The 23,794-nt window shown below is 41.2% G+C and overlaps 3 protein-coding genes and 1 non-coding gene across 7 annotated transcripts in view; 2 read left to right on the forward strand and 2 right to left on the reverse strand.

Annotated features, from left to right (window-relative positions):
* MSANTD7 (Myb/SANT DNA binding domain containing 7) overlaps positions 1 to 23,794 on the reverse strand; it is a 501,345-nt gene that overhangs the window by 301,337 nt on the left and 176,214 nt on the right. The window lies entirely within an intron of this gene.
* MEIG1 (meiosis/spermiogenesis associated 1) lies at positions 1,416 to 12,635 on the reverse strand. The gene is made up of 3 exons (XM_059681205.1): positions 12,539 to 12,635; positions 6,217 to 6,383; positions 1,416 to 1,739 (listed from the first exon to the last, which is right to left on the reverse strand). The coding sequence occupies exons 2-3, from the start codon at positions 6,352 to 6,354 to the stop codon at positions 1,611 to 1,613; spliced, it is 267 nt and encodes an 88-aa protein (XP_059537188.1). The 5' UTR covers positions 6,355 to 6,383; positions 12,539 to 12,635; the 3' UTR covers positions 1,416 to 1,610.
* On the forward strand, positions 6,945 to 7,049 carry LOC132224085 (U6 spliceosomal RNA). Its single transcript, XR_009450593.1, has one exon. It is a non-coding gene; the product is annotated as a U6 spliceosomal RNA (small nuclear RNA).
* LOC132213345 (proteasome subunit alpha type-1-like) lies at positions 7,972 to 9,202 on the forward strand. Its single transcript, XM_059659785.1, has one exon. The coding sequence runs from the start codon at positions 8,063 to 8,065 to the stop codon at positions 8,852 to 8,854; it is 792 nt and encodes a 263-aa protein (XP_059515768.1). The 5' UTR covers positions 7,972 to 8,062; the 3' UTR covers positions 8,855 to 9,202.

Here is a 23,794-nt window from a genome sequence, read left to right on the forward strand (position 1 = left end):
CTCAGCTCTTAGGCTGCAGTGCATGGAGCCATGGGCCAATCTGAGAAGCAGTATCTTGGGCAAGAAATGATGCTCTGAATTAAAGAGTCAGATTCACAATCCAAAAAAGTCATCAATGCAGAGATAAAGAATGTGGATTCAAGTCCAGGGGAGCCCTGGCCAGTGTCTCTGTTGATTGGAGTGTTGTCGCATGCACCAAAAAGGGTTGCGGGTTCAATTCCCAGTCAGGTTCAATCCCCAGTCAGGGTGCATATAGGAGGCAACCTATCGATGTTTCTCTTTCACATCAATGACTTCTCTCTCTCTCTCTCCCCCCCCCCGCCTCTCTCTCTCTCTCTCTCTCTCTCTCTCTCTCTCTTTCTCTTTCTCTTTCTCTCTCTTAAAAAAAAAATCCAGGGGAGAGGGAGATAATTCAAAGCAAAAAGTAGGAAGTGGAGCCAGAAATAATTCCCAGATTTGGGGAGTGTATGAGATGTTTTCACTCTTGCTGGAGTTGGGTAGGGGCTTTTAGAGTCATCAGCCTGAACCTGATGTCTTCCTACTTTTGTACCACCCTGTATGGTACCATGTCATCTACAAAAACTGACAATTTTTACATCTTTCTTTCTAATTTGGAATATATATATATATGTATATAATCTGATTGCTATGGCTAAGACTTTGAGTACTATGCTGAATAAGAGTGGTGAAAGTGGAAATAATTGTCCTCTTCCTAACCTTAAAGAAAAAACTTTTAGCTTTTCACCATTGAGTATGCTGATAGCTGTGAGTTTGTCATATATGGCCTTTCTTATGTTGAGGTATGTTCCCTTATCCCCACTTTGCTGAGGGTATTTTATTATAAATGGATTTTTTCAAATGCCTTTTCTGCATGTATTGATATAATTTTTACTCTTCATTTTGTTTATGTATTGTATCATGTTAATTGACTTGTAAATGTTGAACCAGCCTTGCATCTTGAAAATAAATCCCACTTGATCGTCACATACAGCTGCAGGTGACTGAAGCTTGTTTCTGCTGGGGAAATGGGGTGCCCGTATAAAGCAAACACCCGAGAGGGATTCCTGCCGAGGTGTTAGGTTGCTGGGCATTTATCCATCTCCCCATCAGTCATTGGCTGAAGGTTGCTCCCAGAGGCCATCATCTCTTGACATTTTTGGTCGACTCAGCAAGAGGTAAAGGATTCCTGAGGCAAGAGAAAGGATTCCTCAGCCTGCAAAATGCAGATCTGGCCGTTCAAAGTCATGGTCTTATAAAGTAGTAAAGGCTGAAGGCTGTGAGGGTAGAGCAGTCACCTATACATGATAAGCCTAACCAGTGGGATGGTTTCCAATGGGGCTATTTTTCCTGTGCATGATGGCTATTTTGCCACAGTTAAAATAATCAAAAGAACAGAACCGAGACAGGTACAATTTTAATGCTTCTGCAGTTATATTTTAGAACAGAATGAGATGACTAACAGATACCAAGTTTCATGGCTTCTGTGTTTCAGAATATTCAGTTGAAGTCTGCATCTTGAATTCTTTTGTAAATTGACCAACATTTACATGATGCAGAACGAAACAATGAAATATTAAAAGGTAATGATAAGTAACGCAAAGAACAGAGGCCTAGTAAGCATAAATTTTCACTTTGTGGACTTCCTTGTCCTCACATTCCCTCTGTTTGTTGTAGTAATAGAAAGTATTGTCCCTTCTCTGAAGTTTCTTCACATATCCTGTCTCTGGCCAACGATCTACCTACACATCAAAAACCAGAATACAAACATTGTCATGCCGGTTTTATTTTACATAATATTTTACTACCAAATAGTTAAAAGTATAACTCGCATAAAAAGTTAAAGTATAGAATTAAGTTTTAAAATACTTGACCTCTTATGACAGTGTTACACACACCCCAAAACACATCTTAAGTCATATCCTTTTACAGCAAAACAACTAATTTGGTGCTCTCTAGATTCCAATTTCTAGATTTAAATTTCTACTCACTTGCCAAGATAGAAAAAACATTTTAAATCCTCTAAACTTTATTCATATGTTTAAAAATTATTTCAAACATTATTACTTCTTAATTTCTAAAAGTAATACCCCAGGAGGGATTAGGGCTATGCCCAGATCCCATTCTGAAAGCACCTAGAGCTGACTGTTGATGGTGCGAGAGTGACTAAAGGAAGCAGCTAGACTTCATGTATTTAAAGGGCCGTGTGTATTTCCTCACATCTATATTTCAAGTTTACTTGAAACTGAATTGATTTTACCTTGAAAGTCAATTTTTAATAGAAATTGGAGGTCATGAACATAGCCCACAGCAGTCTTTCTTACCTTCCCCCACTATTCTTTCAAGTATGTCTTATTGCTTGGCTTACTGTATGGTCTGGCCCGATCCAGTTTGGACATTTTTCTCCCATTCTTCTGCAAATTCATGTTATGCCCCCCTTAAACAGGTCGGTATGTTAGGTATGTTTGTTTTTTCTGGATTTTTGTGAGATGTGCTCTCATTGCCAAAAGTCTGTTATTCAGGTTTCATGGTCTAGAAAACAAAACCCTGTCCTTCAACACCATCTGTACAGGCAGTTTCACTTCCCATAGTCCCCTCTTATAAACCATCATTTCAATGGGAACATGAATATAAAGGAATACACATCGTTTATGTTTAACAGTGCATTTTCATTTTCTTCTGCTGTCTCATTTATTTGTCAAGTAGCAAAAATAGGAGGCAGCATATCTAAAAAACCTCAGCAGGCTCTCTGACATATACACTATAGAAAAAAAAGTCATAAATTCTATCACTTAGGTCAGGCCTGTCTTTTGTATCTTCTATTGCGCTCAGCAGTGAAAGGAAGGTGTTCTCAAGTCACCACATACAGCCCTCTTCCTCATGGGACCAGCAGCAGGTTTTGTTCATTTACTAGGGTCTTGAACATCATCTCATGTAGTGAAGAAACAGTATGTACAACTGCTGCTTCTACAGAACATCCAAAACTACTTCCTATGGAACAAAAGGCCTCCAAACAGCTATATTGGTCCTGCACTTATCAACATCTTTGCTATTTCATCATTTTTTCTTCTTAGCTTTTTACTTAATCACTGCCATTCAATCTAGGAAATCTTCATCCTGAAAGTATATGGAGCAGAGAGATAAGGTCCTCAAGCCCTACTCCCCTCAGCCGGGGCTGGGAGAGCAATAGCACTAATACTGCCCATAAGGTGAGCACCTCAGGTCAGGACAAGCAACTTCACTCATACCCTTTAGACCGCTGGTACATGCCAATCCAAGCAAGCCCTCAGTCACTACCCTATCCATCCTCTAAGGCCCACAGCAAATGCCTCTGGGGACACGAACCCTTTTGGGAAGAAAGTCCCCAAAGGAAGTGATATTTACCATCCTCTGGATTCCTGTGCTGCTTCTTTTAAGGCATACAGGGTGTCCCAAGAAAATGTATACACACTTTAACAGCTGACAGCTCAGTTTTGAAAATGAAATGTATTTAATAAACACTGCCTTTGTAATTATTTGAAGTGTGTATATACATTTTTTGGAATACCCTATATATTTTGACATATAAGGTTTTATTGTTTTTGTCATTCTCAATCTTCAAGATATAAGAATAATAAATGTTATCATTCATTAAACACTATTCATTCACTCAACAAATTATCACTGAGCACTGCAATGCCAGGCACTTTAAGCACATGCCTTCATTTCATTCCTGTGACAATTTCCTGTTGGAGGCACTGCCATCACAATCTTGCAGTTGAGCTCAGTGAAGTTAAAAGCCTTGTGCGGGATTACCCAGCTAGTGAGGGGGAGGGCCAGGCTGCAACCCTTGAACAAATCAATTGCAAATCCTGTACTCTTCCCACTGGCCCACCAAATGTGAGGTCAGGCAAGGCAAGTGCTTGTATTTTTTATTTCCTAAAGCACTTGGCACAGAAATGTGCACATGGTAGGTACCCAATAAACATCCTACTGAAGTGAAATGCAAACTCTCCATATCTGTAAGTCACACAGTGAATAGGGTTGTTCTTTCCTTTATAACACACACACACACACACACACACACACACACACCCTTCTCAGGTGCTTTTGGGGACTTCTACTTTAAGGATGTTCATATTGTCCTCTTAAATCTGATTTTACCTCAATTACAACAGTATTGTGTGTGTATGTGGTGGGGTGGTGGTGGGGTTTAGGTGCAGCTATGCCAAATGATCACATCATCTCTGTGATCCTGGGTCCTTTATACCTTTTAGGGGCATCCCAATCTTAAGGCAAGGTATGAAGCTTGTTTTTGAATAGCATTAAAATAGTCATGCTTGTGTTTTATCTGTCTAAAATCCATAGATAATACAGTAATGAAGACTACCTTTTGGCCGAACTGGTTTGGCTCAGTGGATACAGCCTTAGCCTGCGGACTCAAGGGTCCCAGGTTCAATTCCGGTCAAGGGCATGTACCTTGGTTGTGGGCACATCCCCACTGGGGGGCATGCAGGAGGCAGCTGATCGATCTCTCTCATCGCTGTTTCTAACTCTCTATCCCTCTCCCTTCTCTGTAAAAAAAAATCAATAAAATATATTAAAAAGAAAAAGAAAAAAAGAATACCTTTTGGTAAGAGATGTCAGAATATTGATACAGTTAGCCCTTTGTATCTGTGGGTTTCGGATCTGCAGTTTCAACTAATCGCTCACTGAAAATGTTGGAAAAAATGATCTCAGAAAGTTCCCAAAAGCAAAACTTGAATTTGCCATATGCCAGGCACTACACTGAATCCACACAAATGAATTGATGTATAGGTATATCCTGCTGTAGCCTATCTGAAAATATAGATAATATGCAAATACTATTCCATCCTATATAATAAAAGCCCAGCAACCAAATGGTGAAACAACCAGAACAACCAGTTAACCAGTCACTATGACACGTACTGACCACCAGGGGGCAGATGCTCAACACAGGAGCTTCCCCCTGGTGGTCAGTGTGCTCCCACAGTGGGAGCACTGCTGGGCTGACTGGGATGAGCAGCACTCCCACAGTGGGCCGATCCCCACAGGCCATGCCCCTCGCCAGTGCATGAATCTCACACACCGGGCCTCTAGTTTTATATAAGGGACTTGAGGGATCCTGAAACCAATCCCCTGGGACACTGAGGGATGACTGTATATGAAAATCACAGTCATCAAATATTAATTTGATCAGTGTTTATAACTTCATTCCTCACCAGCCCTACTAATATCTGTCAAATTAATATGCATTAAATTAAAGGGTCTAGCATATGTTAGCTCTGTAATGCCTCCAATTTCTTTTCCTATCTACTTTTAAAGGAAGTATTAAGCAAAGATCAAAGGAAAAAGAAAATATAGAGAGCTGAAAAATACACATGTGAATTAGTCTCTAAACAATGGAGAGTTAATACTAAAAAAAAAAAATAAAAAAAAATTGAATAAATACTTTGTTGTAACCCCAAATCTGAGCATTAAAATACATTTATGACCCTGATCGGTTTGGCTCAGTGGATAGAGTGTCGGCCTGGGGACTGAAGGGTCCCGGGTTCGATTCCAGTCAAGGGCATGTACCTTGGTTGCGGGCACATCCCCAGTAGGGGGTGTGCAGGAGGCAACTAATCGATGTTTCTCTCTCATCAATGTTTCTGACTCTCTATCCTTCTCCCTTCCTCTCTGTAAAAAATCAATAAAATATATTTAAAACACATGTATGAATACTATAGATCATATTCTTAAAAACTCTTGTCTCTTAGTATCTGGTAGAAAGAATGAATTTTTTAAAACCCCATTATAAACTGGTGCCGGGTCTAGATTTTAATCTAGTCTATGAAAAGCAAAGTCAAGAGAACCTAGAAAGGACTACCAAAGTCAGGACTTGTTCTCTAATGGTTTTTTGTCACATGTAATCCCCATAATAAACAGAATTTAACCCCTTTACAATTCGTGGTCAAAATTAAAATGAAACTGGCATTTAGCAGAGTTTAGTTGTTCAATAAAAGCTAGAAATTTCTTAATATCTCCATGCTGAGAAACCACCCCTTTCCTCATTCTGCCTAAAAATCACTTTTTGGGCCTTAGTCTACTCTTCAATAAAATGAAAGAGCTGGATAAGAATTTCCTTTCAGTTATCCTCTAGTTCTTTGTTTTATTTTAAAACTTTCACCATTGAACAAACTCATTTTGAGCTCAGATTTATAGAGGAATAAAACTTACCACAGAAACTTGTTTTACTTGTTTATATTCAATTTCATCCCGATATCCTGCTTGTTGAAATCTGTACAGATTTTCAATCTCTTCTGACCATTTTTTGGCACGAATTATTGACTTGGGTTTCATGTCAGAACTAGCCATGGCTACAGAGATCTTATTGCCAATTAATTCTGAAAGATGTTAAAACAAAATTAATAGATTACATAATAGTGACAATTTGAAAGTCCCTTTAAGAATGAACAAAATTAGCATTTAAAAATTATTAAGAGTCCAGAATCCCACAGATAACAGTATGGTGATTGCCAGAATTGGAAGAGGAGTGGGGGAAGGTAGGGAGATAAAAGGTAATGGAAGAAGACTTGACTTTGGGTGGTGAATTCATGATGCAATATACAGATAATGTATTATAGAATTGTACACTTGAAACCTGTATAATTTATTAACCAATGTCACCCCAATAAAATCAATAAAAGTTAAAATACATATATTAAAATGTAATCATTCAATTCCAAGATTGAGAAGGATTCATGCTCTATTTTAGAAATAAAATAAGTCCTGAAAGATACATAGATAACTTTTTATTTCTTCATCAAATAAAATTGCATTCACACTCATGGAGTGATATCATAAAGGCTGGATACTAATTCTGTTGTTCCAGGCAATAGTTTACAAATCTTTGAAATCACACATTTTTTTACTGCTCAGTAGAACATCTTAATATCCCACCACCTGTGCTCACTTCAGTAGCACATATACTAAAATTGAAACAATGCAGAGAAGATTAGCATGGCCCCTCACAAGATGACATGCAAATTCATGAAGCAAGTGCTGCTCCATAGAGGTGTCGCCTGCAGAACAGCTCTTCCACTATAGTCACAGCTGGTCCTCACAGCCAATTGGCCTGGAGATCAATTTCTCCCAGTGATACCAATAGCAATCAAGGCTCTACTACAACAAGACTGGGCACACAGCCCACACAGTGGCGCACCAAGAGTGCCCATCTCAGGTGACTGGGGAGGCTGAGCCACTGGCCCTACAGGACACCTAATACAGAAGGCCACTCTACCAATTTCAGGAGACATAACAGCTCTACCTAATACACAGAATTAAACACAGGGAAGGGGCCAAAATGGGAAGACAAAGAAACACGTCACAAAGGAAACAAATGGAAGTAAGCAAACTGCTGAGTACAGAGTTCAAAACAATGGTTATAAGGTTGCTCAAGGATCTTAATGAGTTTCAAGGGTCTTAATGAGAGCTTTAAGAGACTTAATGAGACTTTCAAGGATCTTAGTGAGAATGTCAAAGAAATGAAGAAGGACAAGTCAGAAATTAAGCATACACTAACTGAAATAAAGAATAATTTACAGGGATTAAACACTAGAGGATTCCAAGAATAATATCAGTGATTTGGAATATGAGGAAGCAAAAAACATCCAATCAGAAGAGCAAAAAGAAAAAAGAATCCAAAAATGTGAAGACAATGTAAGAAGCCTCTGGGACAACTTCAAGCGTACGAACATTAGAAGTATGGGGTGCCAGCAGGAGAAGAGAAAGAGCACGATATTGAAAACCTATTTGAAGAAATAATGACAGAAAACTTCCCCTACTTGTGAAAGAAATAGGCTTATACGTCCAGGAAACACAGAGAGTCAGAGAGTCCCAAACAAGGGGAACCCAAAGAGGCCCACACCAAAACACATCATAATTAAAATGCCAAAGGTTGCCCTGCGCCTCTGCCGTCGAAATGACGTAGACTTCCCTGTCGATCGCCGAGCGGTAGTTTCGGCAGCGCTCCCTGATCCGCAGCTTTGCAGGAGGAGCCGCCAGCCAGGGCCGCGTGGGAACCATGTTTCGCAACCAGTATGACAATGATGTCACTGTTTGGAGCCCTCAGGGCAGGATTCATCCAATTGAATTTGCCATGGAAGCTGTCAAACAAGGTTCAGCCACAGTTGGTCTGAAATCAAAAACCCATGCAGTACTGGTTGCATTGAAGAGAGCACAGTCAGAGCTTGCAGCTCATCAGAAAAAAATTCTCCATGTCGACAACCATATTGGTATTTCAATTGCAGGACTTACTGCTGATGCTAGACTGCTATGCAATTTTATGCGCCAGGAGTGTTTGGATTCCAGATTTGTATTTGACAGACCTCTTCCTGTGTCTCGTCTTGTATCTCTAATTGGAAGCAAGACCCAGATACCAACACAAAGATATGGCCGAAGACCATATGGTGTTGGACTGCTTATTGCTGGTTATGATGATATGGGCCCTCATATTTTCCAAACCTGTCCGTCAGCTAACTATTTTGACTGCAGAGCTATGTCCATTGGAGCCCGTTCTCAATCAGCTCGTACTTACTTGGAGAGACATATGTCTGAGTTTATGGAGTGCAATTTGAATGAACTGGTTAAGCATGGTCTGCGTGCTTTAAGAGAGACACTTCCTGCAGAACAAGATCTAACTACAAAGAACGTTTCCATTGGAATTGTTGGTAAAGACTTGGAGTTTACGATTTATGATGATGATGATGTGTCTCCATTCCTGGAAGGCCTTGAAGAAAGGCCACAGAGAAAGGCACAGCCTGCTCAACCTGCTGATGAACCTGCAGAAAAGGCTGATGAACCAATGGAGCATTAAGTGATAATCCCCCAGTCCATATGTGTATTAGCAAATGCGTAAGAATGCAGGAACATGTACTGATGACAATATTCTATACTTGGAACCAAATGGTGCAGTGGTGGAATGGTATGTTTTAGGAATCAGTCCAGATGTGAGGTTTCGAATTGCAAGCAGCTTCACTGAAACCATATAATGGGATGCATTTTTTTTTTTTTTTGGAGAGGGTCTATATAATCATTTTCTAGAAAGTACAGTTGCCTTTACTAATGTTTTTATATGAAGAACTCAGTGTCTTTCTGGTTTTAAATACTACTGTGAAATAAAATTGTTTCATTGGCTGGTAAAAAAAAATAAAATAAAATAAAATGCCAAAGGTTAAAGATGAAAAGAGAATCTTAAAAGCTGCAAGAGAAAAGCAGTTAGTTACCTACAAGGGTGTGCCCATATGACTCTCCGCTAATTTCACAACAGAAACTTTGCAGGCCAGAAGGGATTGGCAAGAAATATTCAAAGTGATGAATAGGAAGGACCTACAACCAAAATTACTCTACCCAGCAAAGTTATCATTCAGAATTGAAGGACAGATAAAGAGCTTCCCAGATAAGAAAAAGCTAAAGGAGTTCATCACCACCAAACCAATATTATATGAAATGCTGAAGGGTATTCTTTAAGAAGAGGAAGAGGAAGAGGAAGAGGAAGAGGAAGAGGAAGAGGAAGAAGAAGAAGGAGGAGGAGGAGGAGGAGAAGGAGGAGAAGGAGGAGAAGAAATATGAACAATAAAATGGCAATAAATACATATCTATCAACAATTGAATCTAAAACTCAAAATAAGCAAACCAGAAATCTAATGAACAAAATAAACTGAGAAATAAAACAGAACCAGAGGCATGGAAATATGGAACAGACTGACAAGTCTCAGAGGGAAGGGGTGACGGGGGTGAAAAGAGATTAACCAAAGATCTTATATGCATATTTGTTTTACCTATGGACACAGACAATAGGGTGGTAAGGGTTTGGAGTGGGGCAGGAACCAGTGAAAGGGGGTGGGTCTATGGGGGGAAAAAAGGGAGGCATCTAATATTCTCAACAATAAAGATTAATTGTTTTACTTTATTAAAAGGAGTCTTATAGTAAATGTTTTAACATGTGTAATAAATGTAGCTTTATCTGGATTTAATGGATTTAGAGGGGAATAGGAAATGGAAATAAAATTGACAGAATTGCTAAGTTTCAGATAAATGTTTCTTTGATATAAAAGATGGAGCCTAAAATTCCCTCAATCCTATATAATAAAAGGGTAATATGCAAATTGACCCTAACAGCAGAAACAACTGGGAATGACTGGTCACTATAACACACACTGACCACCAGAGGGCAGACACTCAATGCAGGAGCTGCCCCTTGGTGGTCAGTGCGCTCCCACAGTGGGAGCTCTGCTCAGCCACAAGCCAGGCTGACCGCTGCCAGCACAGCGGTGGTGGCTGGTGGTGGGAGCCTCTCCAACCTCCTCAGCAGCACTAAGGATGTCCAACTGCAGCTTAGGCCTGCTCCCCGCTGGCAAGTGGACATCCCCCTAGGGCTCCCAGAGGGATATCTGATTGCCAGCTTAGGCCCTATCCCCCAGGGAGCAGGCCTAAACCAGCAGATGGACATCCCCAAGGGGTCCCAGACTGCAAGAGGGCACAGGCCGGGCTGAGGGACCCCACCCCCACCCCGCCCCAAGTGCACAAATTTTTGTGCACCGGGCCTCTAGTGGTTAATAAAAAACATAATGAAGGCTGTGTAATTTGTTTTAACTCTACATATAAATCACACACAAATACTGATTCACTTTTGTCTATCAACAATAAGGAAATTGGTCTTATTGTTCCTCCTACCTCCTGTCAATTTTTGTTACATTATTTATTTAACATTTTAAAGTTGTTTGGACTTAGCTCCAGATTGAAATGAATTGAAATGAAGTCATCTGAGTCATACAGTTCTTACTCTGATCAAGGTAGCAACTACCTAAGTGGATATATCATTAGTGTTTTTTTTCCATTTTTTGCAATGTGCATACCAACATATATATTGACTAGACCAAAAAAATATTAAGGTGATGATAAATTTGATATTTTTAAAATCTTTGATCTATATTAATTAGATTCAGGCTCATGTTGCATTTTAAGACAATACAATGTTATGTTGCTGTATAGATTTATATAAAATTTGGAATACCTACAAAATAATAGATAAACCATATTTCAGTGAAACTCTTGTCCTTCAATTCTATTTATTTGAATGTGAGGTTCACTGTGTCATTGCTGCACAACATACTAGACAGATAAGACCAACAAGTGAGTTGGACACATGGCATAGCCCAATAATCCATTAACATATGAATATATATATGGATATATATAATATTAGGAAAAAGGGCACTAAGAAACATGAAAGGAAAAAAGGTGCTAATTCACTATGTTAAATTCATTTTCAAAACTAGTCATGTTTTTATATGAATTTAGTGGCTGTATTACTTATATTTCTTTTACAGATGAAACACTTTTTCTAAGAGTAGTGGTACAATCTTAATTTTTGCTTTACCCAAGTCATGTTTGCTTTACTCATATTCACTCGAATTTCAAATATTTGAAATTCAAATATTAACCTCTAGTTCATGTAATTGTTTATTCACCTATGTAACCTTTTGTCAGTTTCAAACAAAACAATCATGTCAACTATACATATAAAAATACTACATTTTTATGGAATGGGTGAAGGGGGTCAAAAAGTAAAAAGAAAAATAAATAAATAAATATGACCACCACCAGAAAAAAACAGTTATCACATTTTGTATGCAGTTGTCCCTCTCTCTGTTTCTCTTGCATTACCGACCTGATAACCAAGAGTGACTAAGGGGCAGGGAGCATGTAGTGTGGAGACACTGGACAAAGGGATGATTTATGTTCTGGCTGGGATGGAGCAGGCAGGCAAGAGATTTTATCACGCTTCTCAGATCGGCCTGCAATTTAAAACGTATGAATTGTTTGTTCTGGAATTTTCCACGTAATATTTTCAGACCATGGTTGACTGCAGGTAACTGAAACCACGGGAAGCAAAACTGCGGATAACGGGGTGGGGGGACTGCTGTAATTATTTTGTGTGTCTGTATCAGTTCCGGTACTCCGAAAAGAAACTTATCAGGGGTAAAGTTTATGAAACATAAGGACAGTGATCAGAAGTCTGCAGGAAAAGCTTTTACACCATGATGCACCCCTAACACCTGAGGATGGAAAAAGAGAAGAAGTGCAATAGGGCGGGGGAGCTTCAGACTGCCCCCTGGGGTGGGAGAGGTTCTCTAAAAGCGGGGGATCCAGTGACTGGCCACGGAGGAACCCTGAACGGAGGCCCCAGAACCACGGTCCCTAAAGTGAAGGGCGTGAGGGCAGCTGGGAAACTACGGAGAATCAGAATCCGAAAGTCAAGAGGTCAAACGCGAGGTAATATCCACACAGAAGCAAGCAGGACGAGTCCCGAAACTAACCAGGAGCGCAGAAACGGAAGGGGCGGCGCCGGGCTTGGAGCGGGGAGGGGTGCGGGAGGTTCCCCGGGGAGCGCAGAGGCGGGACCGGCGGGCGGCCCCTCAGCCCCCCCTTCCTCGCCCCGGCCCTGCCCTCCGCGGGTACCCTCCCTGGGCCGACCTGGAGAGGCTGGGCGCCCCACCTGGACCTCGCGGGAGAGCGCGGAGGTGCCTGTGGTCCCCACTCGGGATCAGTGGGCTGGGCAGCGAGAGGCCGACCGCCTTGGTTTAGGATGCCCCTGCGTCTCCTAGCAACGAGCGGAGCGCGGCCACCCAAGTCGCGCCCCCCCCCCCCCGCCCACAAGTCTCAGTGCGCAAGCGCGCGGCTTGGGCGGGGCTGCAGTCCCAAAAGGAGGAGGCCCTGAAGTGGGTCCGGGTGTGGGAAGGACCCTTGAAAGAGCTCGACCCCAAGAAGGGGTGGAGGGTGAAAAGTGTTATGCTGGTCTTCAAGCCCAGGCAGAATTCCTTGTAAAAGTGGCTCAGAGAGCAGAGGCTATTGGTGATCTGTCCCAGATAGTACACATCTCGCGTCTGTCCTACCTCCCTTCTCATTTTATTGGGATTAAATGAACCAGTCCACAGAATCCTGCATAAATACTTAACAATTAGTAAACCTACAATAAAAGACATCTACAGCTTTATTTTTTCCTGACATTACCTTCATTATTATATTTAAAATAATCTGTTTACTTACATCTTCCAAATTTATTGCCTCAGATTTCCAGATCTCTCTCTGAACTCTAGATTTGTATATCCCATATCCACTTGGTTGTCCAAAACAATCCCCTCTAAATGCCCCCACACCACACCCATTCCTTGCCCAGTCTTCCCCTTTCAGTAGATGCCTCCCAGAGTTCACTCTTTTTCTTACCCTCCATATCCATCCATCAGCAAAGCCTGGTGGCCCTTTTGTTTTTTTATCCTTACCAGAGAATATGTTTATTTATTTGAGAGAGAGAGAGAGAGAGAGAGAGAGAGAGAGAGAGAGAGAAGAAAGAAGCATCTGATGTGAGAGAGAAACATCACTTGATTGCCTCCTGTATGCGCCTGGGGATGGGACCAAAACCTAGGTTTGTGCTGTGACTGGGAATTGAATCCACAACCTTTGGGTGCACTGGATGAGGCTCCAACCAACTGAGACACCCAGCCAGGGCAAAAACATATTGGCTTTACTGATGCCACCCAAGTCCAAGCCACCATCATTTTATCCCCTCTGGTTAATAATCCTCAACAGTTCTCTCTTGATCCCCATAGTCTATTCTCAATACAATAATCAGTGAGATTTGTTTAAAACATAAGTCAGGCCCTGGCCAGTATGTGCAGTGGTCAGAACATTGCCCTGAGCACCTCAGGTTCGATTCCCAGTCAAGGGCACATATCTGGATTGCAGGTCCAATCCCTGGCCGGGTCAGGGTTTGTGAGGGAGACTATCAATTGATGTGTCTCTCACATCAGTCTCTCTCTCTCTCTCTCTCTCTCTCTCTCTCTCTCTCTCCTCTCCTCTCCTCTCCCCCTTCCTCCCTTCCACTCACTCTAAAAATCAATGGAAAAAAATTTCCTTAGGTGAGGATTAACAAAAACAAACAAACAAATAAAATATAAGTCAGGTTAGGTCACTCTTCTGCTCACAATCCTGCAATGGTTCTCCATTTTATGGAGTAAAAACCAGAGTCTTTACATGGCCAGCAAAGCCCTGTACACAACCTCTCCTTCCTTGCTCTGTAGTCCTGGATCGCTCCTCTCCAGCCACCATAGCCTCCTGGCTGCGCTTAGAGTAGCTCCCACATCAGGGCCTTATTTGTAGCTTCTCCCTCTGCCTGGAAGGGTCTTCCTCCTGTTATCCCTTTGGCTAACTTCTTCATCTTCAAGTCTTTGCTAATGTTTCAACTTGCCCTTCCCTACCTCTCTATTTTGCTATCCTCCTTACTATGCTCTAGTGTTTCTTTTTTCCATAGCAATTGTCATCTAATATACTATTTAAATTGCTTGTTTTCTAATTTTATTGTTTATTTTCTGCTACAGTGTAATTTTATAAAGAAAGAGATCTTAGTCCAGCCTGTGTGGCTCAGTGGTTGAATGTCAAACCTATGAATCAGGAGGTCAAAGTTCAATTCCCCATCAGGGCACATGCCTGGGTTGCGGGCTCAATTCCCAGTAGAGGGTGTACGGGAGGCAACCGATCAATGATTTCCTCTCATCATTGATGTTTCTATCTCTCTCTCCCTCTCCCTTCCTGTCTGAAATCAAAGGACAGAGATTTTATTAATGAAACTCCTAGAACAGTGCCTACTACACAGTAGGTACTAAAGCAATACATATTAAATGAATCTGTTTTACCACCACCTCCACCACTACCATCCCCACCAATGCCACTATGACACTGTGGAAGCAGTATACCATGGTGGCCAGTAGAATGGTGTCTAAGTCATGACCTTAGATTTGAATCTGGGTCCTAATACTAGCAACATAACCTTCTGCAAGTTGCTTAGTTAACTACAGTTTTCTTACCTGTAAAGTGAAGACAAAAACTGTACCTATCTAATGGAGTTGTTCTAAGGATGAAATAATAAATAAAAACTATTTTGGACAGCATGTAGAACTACATAAATGATGTGTTATTATTTCCATTAGAATATGCACTCGGAGAACCAAGATGGCGGCGATATAGGCAGACGTGTCCCAGGTCGTGTCCCGGAGCAAATGGAAGGAGCAGCTGAAGCTAGTAACACTCACACCGAATTGGCGAAATTGCTCAGCTGGTGAGAGGGTCTACAGCCGGGAAGAGCAGAACTCCCCTGGTAAGGTAAAAAAAAACCAGGGATTTGGGCAGGAAAGTTTGCCAGACCTCTGAGCCCAGAGAGTCCTAGGGAGACCGCGTGGCAGACAGCCGCGTCCCTTGGGACAGGCACAGCCCCTGACGGGGGGAAAGGAGAACCGCGGGATTCCTGGCGCCGCCAGGGAAATTGAGAGCTGGGTTCTGTGACCGCGGAGGACTGAGCCTAAAGGGGGCAGCCTGAAGAGCTGACCTGACCATACAGTCCCGGTAAGAGAAGAAGCTTACAGAAACCAAGCCTTCCCCGTTTCCGCGGCCGGCGTTTGTTTGTCTGTTTTCACTGAATCCTGTTCATGGGACATTTCGGATACAGACACTCACCTGTGCTGAAGAGAGGGAGAGTGTGCTGGGGAGTGGAATCTGGGGAGAGACTGGGGAAAGAGGGGGAGCCGGGAGAGGTGGTAGTGAATTGAGTGCTGAGACACCCCAGAGCCCGGGACTGGGGCAGCCACCCGCTCCTGAGAGGGAGTCTCCTCCCCCCAGCCCCCAGGCAAGGAGCACAGCCACACCCAGATTCCACCCTGTACGAGATCAAGGATTAAGATAACCTGATCAGTCCCTGGGAGTTAACAGGGTCTGGCCTATAGGGGGATTTTCAATCCCAGCAACAACATAGTGCCGGTAACTAACTATTACGCAGTCAGCTCTGGGCAGTGAACTTCCACTGGACAGAGAGGCCCTATAGCCTCAGAGGCCAACCCCAGAACACTGCCACCCAGAGGCTGACCCACAAACTGACTCTTTGCTAAACACAAAATAAGGCAGTCTGGGAAATAAATGCGGCATGCTTTAAAATAAGGACTGTGGTTTACAACACAGAGGAACAGTATATCGCAGGGAAACTCAACACTCTCCTGAATACCTGGAAGGTCTAAGGCGAGCCACACTGAAGAATAGAAGAAACGAAGGACCTTCACTACTGCAATTTTTTTTCTTTTTTCACTTTTTAACTAAGAAACCAATTTTTTTTTCATTCTTTTTTTTTCTGTTCTTTTTTTTTCTTTTTTTTTCTTTTCTTTCTTTTCTTCTTTTTCCATCACCTGATTTTACCCTTTTAATTACTACCTTCTTATTTTTAACCAGTATTATTACTGCTACCATTTTACCATTTTTTAAAGTGCCATTTTATTTTTTCTTTATTTTATTTTGGGATTAGTGTTCACCATTCTATTTTCATCATTATATTATTGGTTGTTTCTAGTTTGCATTCATATCCAGGGAGCTGTTGCTGGAATTTGTTGGGATTAATGGCTGTTCTATAGGAGTATTCTCCTCATATAAAAAATCTCTTCCCTCTTCCACTTCATTCTCTCTTTTCGCTCTTTTTTTTTTTTTCTTTTTTTTCTTTTCTTTTCTCGCTTTTATTTTCCCCCTTCCTTTTTCCCAATTTCATTTTTGCACTCCCTTTTTTGGGTCCCTACTTTTCTTTTCCTTTTTCTCTTTGATCTTTTTCTCTTCCTTCTTCCTTATCCCCTAATTCTCTTAATTCAGGTGGTCACCTTTAATTGGGGTTATTAATATCGTGAATATATTTGTGTATAGTGCCTGGTACGTGGTGCCTTGTTGTGTTGTATTTTGTGCCTTTAAATCAACGCAGCAGATCCAAGCAACAGCAACCTCCTGAGCACCTCATCCTCTGCTGAGGAACAGCAGCTGTACATGAAACCTCGCCCCACCAGCCGGAAGAGCCACCACAGCTGTGAACAGCACCCACCAGAGGAGCTGCTGCCAACTGAAGAGCAGCTGCTACCGCAACCGCCCGAAGAGCAACCACAGACCAAGGAGTCACTGCCACCAAGGGAGCAACCACTGAACAACTCAACGTCTAGATATGTCAGTGAGATCAAACATGGGTAGACAAAGAAACCCCCAAAGGAAAGAGAAGGAGGACTCTCCAGAAAAGCAGCTAAGTAATACAGAGGCATGCAACATGACAGATAAAGAATTCAGAATAAGGATCCTAGAGTGCATAAACCGGATGGAGGAAAAAATCGACAACCTCTGCAAGAAGCAAGAAGAAACAGATGAAAAAATCGATAACATATGGAAGAAGCTAGAAGAAACAGATGAAAAAATCGATAACATATGGAAGAAGCTAGAAGAAACAGATGAAAAAATCAACAACCTAAGTAAGACCCAAGAAGAAATGAAGAGTGATATAGCTGCAATGAAAAACTCCATTGAAAGTATCAACAGTAGACTAGGAGAAGCGGAGGACCGAATAAGTGAATTAGAAGACAAGGAAGCAAAACACACCCAAAATGTACTGCAATTGGAGAAAAAAATTAAAAGACAGGAGGAGAGCCTAAGGGAGCTTTGGGACAACATGAAACGAAACAACATACGAATAATAGGAGTACCAGAACAACAGAAAGATGAACAAGGATTAGTAAACCTACTCGAAGAAATAATATCAGAAAACTTTCCTGAGGTGGGGAAGAAAAAAGTCACACAAGCCCAGAGAGTCCCAAACAAGGTGAACCCGAAAAGACCCACACCAAGACACATCATAATCACCATGGCAAATGTTCAGGACAAAGAGAGAATCTTACAGGCTGCAAGAGAGAGACGGAAAGTTACATACAAGGGATCTCCCATTAGATTGTCAAATGACTTCTCAACAGAAACGCATCAGGCCAGAAAAGAATGGACTGAAATTTACAAAGTGATGCAAAGCAAAGGACTGAATCCAAGAATACTCTATCCAGCAAGGCTATCATTCAAACTTGAAGGGGAAATAAGAAGCTTCACAGACAAAAAAAGACTAAGGGAGTTTGTCACCACCAAGCCAGCAATGCAAGGAATGCTAAAGGGACTGGTATAAAAAGAAGAAATAAAAAGCTCAGAAAGAAAACAGCCACACACACACACAAAAAGAAATGGCTACAAACAAGTACCTTTCAATAATAACTTTAAACGTAAACGGACTAAATGCTCCAACCAAAAGACATCGAGTGGCTGAATGGATAAAAAAACATGACCCATACATCTGCTGTCTACAAGAAACCCACCTCATTAGAAGGGACTCACACAGACTGAAAGTGAAAGGATGGAAAAATATCTTTCAGGCAAAGGGAAAGGAAAAGAAAGCTGGGGTAGCAATACTTATATCGGACAAAATAGACCTCAAAGTGAAGGCCTTAACAAGAGATAAGGAAGGCCACTTCATAATACTAAAGGGATCAATACAACAAGAAGATATAACCCTGGTAAACATATATGCACCCAATGTAGGAGCACCCAAATTCATAAAAAAACTCCTGGAAAATATCAAAGGAGAGATCGACAACAATACAATCATAGTAGGGGACTTTAATACACCATTGACAGCACTGGATAAGTCCTATAGACAAACAATCAGCAAAGATACAGCAATCCTAAATGACTCACTAGATCAGATGGACTTAATAGACATCTTCAGAACACTTCACCCCAAAGCCAGAGAATATACGTTCTTCTCAGGTGCTCATGGGACATATTCAAAAATAGACCACATATTGGGTCACAAGCAAAGTATCCCCAAATTCAAGAAGATTGAAATCATAAAAAGCGTCTTCGCAGACCACGATGGCATAATATTAGAAATAAACTACAATAAAAACAACCCAAAATACTCAAACACCTGGAAGCTGAATAGCATGCTACTAAATATTGATTGGGTTACCAATGAGATCAAAGAAGAAATTAAAAACATCCTGGAAACTTATGACAATGAAAACACAACAATCCAAAACCTATGGGACACATTGAAAGCAGTCCTGAGAGGGAAGTTTATAGCTCTACAGGCCTATCTCAAAAAACAAGAAAAAATGGTAGTAAATCATCTAACTCTACAACTCAAAGAATTAGAAAGAGAGCAACAAGAAAACCCCAGAGTGAGCAGAAAGAAGGAGATAATAAAGATTAGAGCAGAAATAAATGACATAGAGACCAAAAAAACAATACAGAAAATCAATGAAACCAAGAGCTGGTTCTTTGAAAGGATAAACAAGATTGATAAACCTCTAGCCAGACTCACCAAGAAGCAGAGAGAGAGGACCCAAATAAATAAAATCAGAAACGATAGAGGCGAAATAACAACAGACCCCACAGAAATACAAATGATTGTTAAAAAATACTATGGACAGCTTTACTCCAACAAACTAGACAACCTGGAGGAAATGGACAAATTCCTAGAAAAATACAGCATTCCAAAACTCAATCAGGAAGAATCTAAAAATCTCAACAGGCCAATAACTATGGAAGAAATTGAAGCAGTCATCAAAAAGCTTCCATCAAACAAAAGCCCAGGACCAGACGGCTTCACAGGGGAGTTTTACCAAACATTCAAGGAAGAACTAAAACCTATCCTCCTCAGACTACTACAAAAAATTCAAGAGGAAGGAACACTTCCAAGCTCATTCTATGAAGCCAGCATCACCCTAATACCAAAACCAGGTAAAGACAACACAATGAAAGAGAATTACAGGCCAATATCCCTCATGAACATAGATGCCAAAATCCTCAACAAAATCTTAGCAAATCGGATCCAGCAGTACATCAGAAAGATCATACACCATGACCAAGTAGGATTTATCCCAGGGATGCAAGGATGGTACAATATCCGCAAATCAATAAACGTGATACATCACATAAACAAATTGAAAGAAAAAAACCACATGGTCATATCAATTGATGCAGAAAAAGCATTTGACAAAATTCAACACCCATTTTTGATAAAAACTCTCAGCAAGGTGGGAGTAGAAGGATCATACCTCAACATAATAAAAGCCATATATGACAGGCCCACAGCCAACATCATACTCAACGGACAAAAACTAACACCATTTCCCCTAAGAACAGGAACAAGACAGGGATGCCCCCTCTCACCACTCCTGTTCAACATAGTACTGGAAGTGTTAGCCATTGCAATTTGGCAAGAAGAAGAAATAAAAGGCATCCAAATTGGAAAAGAGGAAGTAAAACTGTCCTTATTTGCAGACGACATGATATTATACATACAAAACCCTAGAGATTCCATCAAAAAGCTACTAGACTTAATACATGAATTTGGCAATGTAGCAGGATACAAAATTAACCCCAAGAAATCTGAGGCATTTCTATACACCAATAGTGAACTTTCAGAAAGAGAGATTATAAAAACAATCCCGTTTACCATTGCACCGAAAAAACTAAGCTACCTAGGAATAAACTTAACTAAAGAGGTAAAAGACCTCTACTCAGAAAACTACAGGACGTTGAAAAAAGACATAGAGGAAGACATAAACAGATGGAAGAACATACCGTGTTCATGGATTGGTAGAATCAACATCATCAAAATGTCCATACTACCCAAAACAATCTATAAATTCAACGCACTTCCCATTAAAGTACCAACAGCATACTTCAGAGATCTAGAACGAACTTTCCAAAAATTCATCTGGAATAAAAAAAGACCCCGAATAGCTGCAGCAATCCTGAAAAAGAACAAAGTAGGTGGGATCTCAATACCAGATATCAAGTTGTATTACAAAGCCACTGTTCTCAAAACTGCCTGGTACTGGCACAAGAATAGGCATATAGATCAATGGAATAGAATAGAGAGCCCAGAAATCGGCCCGAACCAATATGCTCAATTAATATTTGACAAAGGAGGCAAGAACATACAATGGAGCCAAGATAGTCTCTTCAATAAATGGTGCTGGGAAAATTGGACAGATATATGCAAGAAAATGAAACTAGACCACCAACTTACACCATACACAAAAATAAACTCAAAATGGATAAAGGACTTAAATGTACGACAGGATACCATAAAAATTCTAGAAGAATCCAAAGGCAAGAAAATCTCAGACATATGCCGAAGCAATTTCTTCACTGATACAGCTCCTAGGGCACTTGAAACTAAAGAGAAAATGAACAAATGGGACTACATCAAAATAAAAAGCTTCTGCACAGCAAAAGAAACCATCAACAAAACAACGAGAAAACCCACTGTGTGGGAAAACATATTTGCCAATGACATATCTGATAAGGGCCTAATCTCCAAAATTTATAGGGAACTCATACAACTTAACAAAAGAAAGATAAACAATCCAATCAAAAAATGGGCAAAGGACCTAAATAGACACCTTTCAAAAGAGGACATCCAGAAAGCCAAGAGACATATGAAAACATGCTCAAAGTCACTAATCATCCGAGAGATGCAAATCAAAACAGCAATGAGGTACCATCTCACACCTGTCAGACTGGCTATCATCAACAAATCAACAAACGACAAGTGCTGGAGAGGATGTGGAGAAAAAGGAACACTTGTGCACTGCTGGTGGGAATGCAGACTGGTGCAGCCACTATGGAAGACAGTATGGAGTTTCCTTAAAAAACTGAAAATGGAACTCCCATTTGACCCTGTGATCCCACTTCTAGGAATATATCCCAAGAAACCAGAAACACCAATCAGAAAGGATATATGCACCCCTATGTTCATAGCAGCACAATTCACCATAGCTAAGATCTGGAAACAGCCTAAGTGCCCATCAGTAGATGAATGGATTAGAAAACTGTGGTACATCTACACGATCGAATACTATGCTGCTGTAAAAAGGAAGGAACTCTTACCATTTGCAACGTCATGGATGGAACTGGAGAGCATTATGCTAAGTGAAATAAGCCAGTCAATAAAGGAAAAATACCACATGATCTCACTCATTCGTGGACAATAGAGACCATTATAAACTTTTGAACAATAATAGATACAGAGGCAGAGCTGCCTCAAACAGATTGTCGAGCTGCAGCGGGAAGGCCGGGGAGGGTTGGGAGGCAGGAGGTAGGGGGGTAAGAGATCAACTAAAGGACTTGTATGCACGCATATAAGCATAACCAATGGACATAAGACACTGGGTGATAGGGGAGGCTAGGGGACTGTCTAGGGCGGGGGGATAAAATGGATACATATGTAATACCCTTTGTAATACTTTAAGCAATAAAAAAAAAAAAAAAAAAAGAATATGCACTCATTACCACATAGGTATTTCTCTGCTTCATTCACTGCTGTATCTTTAGTGTCTAGAACAGTATCTGGCACATAGTAGATGGTCAGGGACTATTTGTTGAGTGAATCAGTGAATCCACACCATTTCATTTCCAGGATGCCGCAACCTGCATGGCTAGGGTTCAGGATCTGAAGGAGGGGCCGATGCACAAATGAAAACACTAGACAAGAAATATGAATTAGAAGGCATGGGGGGCCAGGTGGAGACCTCTCTCTTGGAGAGGCACACCGAAACCTGGCCTTATCTGCTTTTTATTCAATTTTAGGTACACATCTTGCCCTCAGTAAAGCACGGCAAACAGGTAGCAGACAGACTGTCTCTAAGGTCAATAAAGATCAGTAAAGATCAGTAGGGTCCAGTAAACATTTACTTTGAGGCTATTAGGTCAGGAAATTGCTTTGAGCCACCGCTATCTCAGAACAAACAATGGTGCTTGGCGTTAGCCCTGCCAACGCCCAAGGTCCACCGGCCTTCTGCGTTCCTTGGGGCACTCTTATGACAGTATTGGGAAAGCCGTGGAGTATCGTGATAGCTTCCTACCCAGACTCCCTGCCCCACATTGCCTAGGTGTTCTTTCTAACTCAACTCCAATGGTTCTCAAATTTTAGGATCTATCAGAATCTCCTGGAGGGTGTGTTAAAACAGATTGCTGGCCCCATTCCCAGGCTTTCTGATTTAGTAAGTCTGGGCTGGGGTAGAGAATTTTTATTTCCATCAGTTTCCCAAATACTGTTGGTGATGCTCTTCTAGGGTCCACACTTTGGGAAATACTGCTCTAAGCTAACGTGTCACTCCCTTGTTTCGAACTACTCAGGCTTCCTACTACCACTCAAATTAAAGTTTAAAGTCTTTGGCTCGTGTACAGGTCCTCATGGTCTATTCCTTTCTTATCTGGTTTAGCCTTGACTACCCTTGTTAAGTCCCTCTTATTTCACCTCTTTTGAGCCCAACACTTTGGTTAAAAATAACTATTTTCAGTGCCCAGACTGAATGAAAGCTCATTCCAGGGACTTCCACTGTTTTAGGGCCTGGATGCTGAACTCTAACTCACCTTCTCTGCTCAGTTTTTCTGAGGTACCCTTCCTTCTTGCAGAATTGAGTTTTCTCCTTGGTCTCCATACCACACCTTGAGCGCACTTCCATTAGATGCTGTAAAACTTTTTTTCCATGAGGTTCTTTTTCTGCCAGACTGGGAGCTCTTGGTATGCCATAGCTGATTGTTGTATGTACTTCCAGCTTCAAGTACAGTGCCTAGCACTTGGTGGATGCCCAGTTAATAATAATAGCTAATATTTATTGAACACTTACCATTTTCCAGGACTTTGGGTAGCTCACTTTCCTCCTCCCCTTCCTCTCTCCCTCCTTCCCTTCCTCCCTCTCTTCCTTTCTTCCTTTTATCCAGTTGAATAATAATGCTTTTCAATCAATCAGAGAGAGGGTTGGGGGCAGAAAATGAGAAGAGGTAAAGGTGGTGGGGAGATATATGTAACTAATGCAAAATAAGCACACATTGTGATTTTTAAAAATCACCTTCT

The sequence above is a fragment of the Myotis daubentonii genome, chromosome 1 (assembly GCF_963259705.1).
Source record: "Myotis daubentonii chromosome 1, mMyoDau2.1, whole genome shotgun sequence".
Classification (NCBI taxonomy): Eukaryota; Metazoa; Chordata; class Mammalia; order Chiroptera; family Vespertilionidae; genus Myotis; species Myotis daubentonii.